Here is an 8,228-nt window from a genome sequence, read left to right as displayed (position 1 = left end):
CATATGAAAAATTGTCGTATGAGTTGTATAAAGCTTTTGCATAGAAAATACCAACAACATTGTTATGACTATTGTAGCAGCTGCTGACATACAATGCATACAACGCTACAACATCGATTGTGAATTGAACAATTGTTTATTTCACAAAACTTAACAAAAAAATTAAAACAAATTATTACTGATTTTTTCTATATTTTAACCAAATTTTGTTCTACATCACAAGCATTACATATATTTGGCGCATGTGACCCACGGGCAGTTCTGGGGTTTAGTTTCAATTTTATTCGGGCTTCAAATTATATTATCGAAGATATTATTATGTCTTATTGTTCACTATTATTGACGTTCTAATACTGACCAATATATTTTTTCTACCACAAAAACTAAAAAAGTGAGCACAAAAAGTTCACAAAGTGAAATATTTTTTAAACAGCCCTTTGAGAAACAATTAATCATGTCTGCCTACCATCATATGTAAAAATAATGTTTCAATTTTTCAGGGATGATAGATAATCGATAAACGAAAACAATATTTGATAATGCGATAAAATTACTCAGTTTACAAGTTATTCGCTATTGGCAGATGTGCCCCTATGGCTATGATCCCCCTTCTACCCTAAGAGAGTCATTATCATCATCACCAAAAACTTGGCAATAAATTTATAAATAAACATTGATATTTTTAAATTGAATTTTCCCATTTATTAAATCTATTTTCTTGAATTTCATTATCATTTATATATATTTATATATCGATACTAATAATAATATCAGGATAATATTTGAAAGATTTATAGCGATTAGGGGGTTAATTATTGGCCAATCTTCGAAAAATTTGTTACAAAGATTTTGGTTCGATCAAAAGTTGTTTATGTACGTCTTACTGGTATTTTTAAGGAAGTAATGAACGGTAAATTCATTTTCTGAAGGAGTCCTTTTTTGGGTCAACTATGGATCGATATTTTGCGCCATACAAAACTTTTTTATATAGAATTTCATCGCTGTATTCCCATTTCTGAGTCAGTAATGAGCGTTGAAGTAATTTTCTGAAGAGGACCTTATATGCGGAATAGGGTTAATTATTGACCGATCTTCATAAACGTTGGTAAAGAGATTTGAGTTCACATAAACAACTCTTTTTCATATCATCATACTTATATTGTTAAACCCATTATGACTTTTAAAACTGTTTTCCAGGGAGCCATTTGTATTTGAGTAATGCGAAAAAGAAGACCGATTTTCAGTATCAAACAATATTTGTGTAAAAATTTAACTCTCCATTTCTTTTCGTTTGAACCCTGTCATGCTTTCAACGCACAGACGGACGACGGATCGTCTTAGAATTTTATAAGGACCCAGAATAGATACACGTTTTAGACACAACCAAATGCTAGGACATGTATTGATTTTTTCAGATGCATTGGCCATTTGTCGAACTGCGCTACAGTGTAGTTACAAATATCATCTTAGGCGTACGTTATATATTGTAGAACTTTGAAGAACTACAAATTAAAACAAAAAAGTTTAACAAACGCACAAAAACCTATAGATAGAGGGATGGATGAAATGAAAAAAGTCTTTTAAGATAAATGGTAACAATTTTCTATTTGACTTTTCTTTTACAAAAATAAAATAGTATATAATTTCAATTCTGTTGTTTTGTTTGTCTATTTAGAACCGAAAAATGTCCATAAACTGGACAACATTTAGATACAAAATAGAAAAAAAAAAAACAAACTTAAGAAAAAGTAAGACAACTCAGCCGAGTTTGTGATTAATGCTGTCATGAGCTTGTTTTGAACTTGACGCTTATTTATTTATTTCTTTATAATGTTGTTGTTATCGTTATTGTTGTTGTTGTTGTAGTTGCTGTCTGTAAGTTTGTTTAAAATCCATAAAAACAAAAAGCTTTTGAGAATAAATTGATATTAAATCAGCAACATCCGGTGTATGAACCAAGATTTAAACAAATAAAGCTACAACAACAACCAGAACATTAGGTGGCCAATTCTAACTAGAGACAATTATTTTAATTTTTTTTTACATTTTTTTTAACAAAAGTGAAACAACAACTTTTCAAACGTAAAAATATATATTTTACTGCAAAAAAACACACAAAATTAATATTCAATAAAAATATTGTTATAAACTCTAACATTTATGAATGAATCGACCGATCGATACCAGCAGATTGTTAAAAAAATGAATGAAATACTGACTGAACAATTCTAACCAGTTTGGCTACATTTTTGATACGAATAAATAAAATTTGCGACAACAATAATAACAACTATGGAAACTACAACATTTTTAAAAATTCATTCAACTTTTTAATAAAACTAAAATTTAAATTTATGAATGAATCTTAGAATTTTGGAGAAGTACATAATACATACGCGATTCTACAAACACTGAAAGAAATATGTACAAAAGTAATTATAAATTATAACATTGATTGAGATGATCATAATTATTAAAGGCTTTTTATGAGGCCACAAATTTTATTTATAAATTTTTAGCAATATTTTCTGAGTGTGATATCAAAACTGCAATAAAATTGAAAATAACAAATCATTTAAATCAACTCTCCTGTATTTGGCACGTTACCTACTATAAAGCCACGATTTCTTTCATTTTCGTTGATGAACATGACTCTTCACGTATACATAAACGAACAAGTAGGAAAGTATAGTCGGGCATGGCCGACCTTATAATACCCTACACCATGAGTATATTTTTACAATTTTTACTTTTATACAATTTTTATTTTTTGTAAAGAAACTTTTATGTTGAATATTACCATAATTCCAAAATATTTAAGCCATTTATTGATAAAAAACTAAAATTTCTAAATTAGGCTTAATATAGGTCAAATATGGGCCGATCCTCGGTAAATTTGGGAAAAGGATATATTTCTAAATAACAGTTAGTTTTGTTGAGTTTCATTGCGATACAAATGGTTACAAGTCAATTTTAGACGTTTAAGTCATTTTTTTAAGGGGGGTTTGTATGGGGGCTAGGGTCAAATATAGGCCGATCCTTACGAAAATCTGCAGTATCATTTATACTTATATAAAACTTATTTGTGCCAATTTTTAGAGAGAAAGCAGAATATTTGGCGTAATTATAGCATAAAAAGTTCAAATCGGGAGGTACGGTTGTATGGGGGCTAGGTGAAATAATGGACCGATTTCAACCATTTTCAATAGGCTTCGCCAAAAAACATGCTTGGTCCAAATTTCATCAAATTATCTTGAAAATTGCGGCCTGTACCTTGCGCACAAGGTTTACATGGACAGCCAGCCAGCCAGCCGGACAGACGGACGGACGGACGGACATGTCTTAATCGACTCAAAAAATGATTCTGAATCGATCGGTATACTTTAAGGTGGGTATTGGACCAATATTTTTGTATGTTACAAACATCAGCACAAACGTGTAATACCCTCCCCACTATAGTGGTGTAGGGTATAAAAACTCCTTCCAAGACACAATACCCGTATTCCGTTTGAAGGTTTCTACTGGTTCACTATGACAATTTATGTTTTTTTCTTATGCTAAAGACAACCACAACAAACACGTTGTTGGTTGTCTTCACTTTTTCTTTGGTGTCATAGTGTCAACATGGACTGGCATTTTGTTATTTTGACACTAAACTAAGAGGAGACCAAACAAACAGCCAACTTATTCTAACAACACTAAACTATAATAAAGTTTTCAAAAAATTTTTTCAACAACTTAAACCAAATTATAAACAAAAGTTTGTGTTAAGAAAAAAAGCCAAGTTGATACAACAAATGCCAAAAATAGATATTTTAGAATCACGATTTTGTTTTTGGTATAAGTCTGGTTTCATCAAAAGTTTAGCGATATAGCAGAATCTATGAAGAGTCTTTTTATTTAGTCAAAATTAATTTGTTTTTTAAGAAAAAAAAAAGAAACAACTACAATTGTTTGTTTTTTCTTGCGACCATTTTTGTGAAATTGTGTTTTACTTGATATTGTTGTCTTGCCAAATTAAAGCCACGAGCCAATTTCCGGTTTTATAATTCATAATGTGAAATATGTATATATGTATGTATGTACATTAGACCGACTCACTCTGTATGCAAGCAAAAACGCGGTGCATTTTGTGTCGGTAATAAATTCACTTGATTTACTTCAAACTTTCTCAGTGATCACACTATACGAGTTGTTATAGATGGGATCTCATCAAACGAGTTCAGGATGAATTCTGGGGTTCCGCAAGGTTCCGTTCTTTCTCCTACTCTATTTCTTATCTTTATAAATAACCTTCTATGTCTAACTTCTTACTCTATCTACTCCTTTGCCGATGACAGCAATATCTGTCATTCCTATTCATTGAAATATAGGCCAAGCCCTCTAGAGATTGGGACAATGAGGCGCAATATGAATGAATCGCTTAATCACGACTTGAAAAAATCTCTGAATGGTATTTTGTAACACATAAACGTATGGCAAATAATGTTACTCCATCTATATTTATTCTGAGCATGAAAATACAGTGCAATGTCCGATGGACTAAACACATTGTCCACATGCACTACTTCCTCTATTCACCCTCCCACAATCTATTTTCCTAGTTTCAGCACAATGCTCTGATGGGTAGGGGTCATCCCCTGAGTGCTGGTCCAAGAAAAAAATTGCACAACACTAGACGTGGCTTCATAAAACCTTTCAAATGATATCTCATATCGAATGAAATTTTGTTTAAGAAAAAACTGTAAAATTTAAAAAATAACTGAAAAGGGACTTTTATGTAACCGGTTCAGCTCACGAACGGCCATTGATAGACTAAAACAAGTATGAATGTATAGTCAGACGTAGCCGACTATATGATACCCTACACCAGTCAGTACGTATGCCAAAAATGGGGATTATTTAAAAAAATAAAGCATTTGATTTATTTTTTTTTTTCTTAATTTCTGAATTTTTTTTTGGGCAAAAAAGAGATTTTTACAAGAGGGCTCAGAGGGACAAAATATGGCCCTATCTTTATAGATGTTGGTAGGGGGAGTTAAGTCTACTTCAATATTATTTATGTAGAATTTAAAAGTGTCATTAGTGTTTGTAAGTGAATTTTGACCTCCCCACTAAAGTGGTGTAGGGTTTAAATATTTTTTGGGAACAATCATAAAACAAAACAAAGATTTTTTGAAGGTGGGTAAAATATTGAATTGAAGTGAAAAAATGTTTTCACTTCAATTTTCCTGGAAACTGTCGAGCTCACGAACAGACAATACTAAATCCAAAATATTTTTGTTAAAATCATATTATATAACAGGGAACATTTTGTGGGTGTAACTCAAGCACCTTTGTTTGTGAGTCGGTCTAATGTACATATGTAAGATGTAGATTGTACGTACTTTATTGTTTATTTGTTTAAGAATTAGTAATGGGAATTTTAAAAAAGTTTAATAAGTATCGACGAAACAGTAAAGCATTTCCCTATTTTACATTAGAAGAGAGAATTGAAGACAAGGACTCGATTCTCAATTAACTAACTAACGTTAAGTAATACATTTTTTTTACATTTTACTTAATTTCTCAGAACCGAAACAATATTTATAGAGTTGTTTGACAAACATTGCTGAAAACTATTGGAGGATACCTTGGATGCCTTGCAGCGAAGTTGAAAATTGTACATTTTTTTTTGTTTTATTTAAGTTTAACGATTTTTTAACAATATAGTCAAGAATAACAATATTTTTAAATAACAATTAGAAATTCGTTTGAAATTTAATGAAATATTTTGAAATAAATTCAAGATTCGAATTTTCGAAAAGTTGTATTATTGGTTTGCATTGGTAGTACAATATGGAAAAACTAAAATGAATTTTGGGCTAAATTGTTATCAGGAAAAAACAAAAAAAATTGTAAATTTTCAACTTCCCTGCAAGGAAATCTACTTATACAGTTCCAGTTCTGTAAAATTAAGAAAAAAACTTTCAAAACGATTTTTGAACTCAGCGGGTGGAACTACATAGAAATTAGCTACTTTTATTTAAAATTGATTTGTGCTATGTTACCCAAAGTGTGTCATACTATGTTAGCCTAAATATTTGGATTAAGTGCTTTAGAGGATGCGACTTTTCATAATAATTTCGAAAAATATTTTTTTTTAATTTGTAATGCTTCCAAATATTGAGTTACAAAAAAAGTCCAAATGTTATGGAACGGCAGCTATGGATTAAATGACTACCTAACTTTCGAGTAAACTATTCGTGCTCAAAGTGCCTTCTATGGACAGACGATCGTTTTAGAAGCCAATATTTCAATGTGTTTGTAGGGGTAAAGAATAATAAAAACAAAATTAATTTTGCTGTCATAAAATGTATATGCGATTTATTTGTTGCGGTAAAATACACTTTGAGGAAATTTTTACTTAACGTCTATTGGTTCTATTGAAAAAGTTAAAGGCAAACTATTTTAGACTTGTCCGAAACAGTAGATACAGTCCATATATGACGATGCATATTATAACAAAATATTGCTGTTCAATATGTTTTTTGGTTTTTTGTAGTGGTGATTACTGGAGCTGTTTCTATTTTCACAGTGGTAACCTCAGGTGCCTTAGTAGTTTCTGGTACCTTAACATCAGGAGCTGCAGTAGTTACTGGTTGAGCAGGAGCAAGTGGTTTAGCAGGAGTAGTAGTCTCTTGAGGGGCTTTACCAGCCAAACAGGCTTCCAAGTCAGCGTGAACTTTAGAGGTTTCTTCAACATAGACACGAGAGCACTCGTCGGTGCACACAGTCTGGTTGTACATAATGTATTCTTCATTAATTTGAACAAATTTCATTTTGTCCTTGGAAATGTTTTGAACTTCAAAGGCACTTTGAATATTATTACCAGCCTTAAAAGAATCACATTTTGTTATATATTTATTGTTAATTTGGGAATTTCTCCATAAAAAACTTACCACATTGTAGTAGCATTCAAAGGTTTCATACAATGAATCCGTAGACAAGGAACAATTTTCGAAATTGGAACACATGGTTTTAGTAACATTTTGGATGGAATCGATATCATCTTGAACTTGTTGTTTTAATTTATCCTCAGCCTCAGTGGTGAGATTAAGACAACCATTGTAAGCTTGCTCGTATTGTTGGGTCAAGTCATTAATTTTTGGCATATAAGTCTGGAAACATTGGGCAGTTAGGCCAGGATTGTTTTCTAGTGCGTAAGTGGATTTTAAGATAACATCGGCCAAGTTAGCAGTAGCCGATAGGCCACTTGTCGAGCAGTTAACGTTCCAGCAAATCCCGAGGACCACTAAACCAACAATTATATTTTTTATCATGTTTTTCGCTTAATTTTTAAACAAAGACTAATTCGCTTGTTGTTCTTCTTAAGGGTTTTATACTAAAAGTAGTTTCCTTAAAAAAAAATGGTTTTTATTATCATCTTTTTTAACAATTAAATATTGTTTTTTTTTTAGAAAACATTACTTTACTATTAAATACAAATTTATTTATATAAATTGCTGATTAATTGGAAGTTGATTAAATTAAATAAATAAGATTACCTATTCATTAGAGCGGACATATGAGTACTTGAGCTTGTTTGATATCGTTAGTAAGTAACAGTATCAATGGTTTGATGTTCTTGGAAATTACACTGTCAAATTTTGACGTCTTATGGTTTTGTATGATTAGTTTTTTCTTGATGAGTCAATATCGAGGTGAGGCCTATCCGAAAGGCAATATACCCTATAGTATTCATTTTTAATTACATTTTAAACTCTGTACTTTATTTCACTCAGCATTGAAAATATTGGTGAAAATCGGTTGATATTGCATTTCATAGTTTAAACTGTTTTTGAAGTGGTTTTTGATTAGTTAAATTAAAAAAAATTCACGAACTTTTACTAACGAATAATAAAAAATTAAATATATATACATAATTAGTTCCAATGGACTTTAGTTTCATGTATTTACTTACATTCAAGTAATGAAATAATCACCTCTAAACAGCTCATTTTTTAAAACGCAAAATCCCCTGAGTATGTCACTAGGTATCTCGACGTTTTTCTGTGTCTTTTTAACATACTTACAGTGTTGTCAATTCATTAATGAATTTAGCAAATGCAATTTAGAAAGCTATGATCAATTATGGGCCGATCTTGGATAATATGTTAATGAATTATGTTTGGTTAAAGTCAATTGTGGAGTGGTCCAGGTTTCAGTTAGTACTAAGACTTGTATGA

The 8,228-nt window shown here is 30.9% G+C and overlaps 1 protein-coding gene across 1 annotated transcript; it reads right to left on the bottom strand.

Moving 5' to 3' along the window:
• Positions 1–6,338: 6,338 nt before the first annotated feature.
• LOC111690820 lies at positions 6,339–7,377 on the bottom strand. The gene is made up of 2 exons (XM_023453391.2): positions 6,942–7,377; positions 6,339–6,875 (listed from the first exon to the last, which is right to left on the bottom strand). Exons 1-2 carry the CDS (start codon positions 7,320–7,322, stop codon positions 6,519–6,521), a joined length of 738 nt encoding a protein of 245 aa, XP_023309159.2. The 5' UTR covers positions 7,323–7,377; the 3' UTR covers positions 6,339–6,518.
• Positions 7,378–8,228: the final 851 nt, after the last annotated feature.

The sequence above is a fragment of the Lucilia cuprina genome, chromosome 4 (genome assembly GCF_022045245.1).
Source record: "Lucilia cuprina isolate Lc7/37 chromosome 4, ASM2204524v1, whole genome shotgun sequence".
Lineage (NCBI taxonomy): Eukaryota > Metazoa > Arthropoda > Insecta > Diptera > Calliphoridae > Lucilia > Lucilia cuprina.
Note: the sequence above shows the minus strand (reverse complement) of the source record. Positions and strands in the feature narration are given on the sequence as shown.

What these genes read in the sequence shown, in the direction of transcription:
- LOC111690820 (XM_023453391.2), bottom strand. Translation starts at nt 7,322, where the DNA reads ATGATAAAAAATATAATTGTTGGTTTAGTGGTCCTCGGGATTTGCTGG. An exon ending in TTGAATGCTACTACAATGTG is followed by an intron (nt 6,876 to 6,941) that starts GTAAGTTTTTTA and finishes GATTCTTTTAAG; the next exon opens with GCTGGTAATAATATTCAAAG.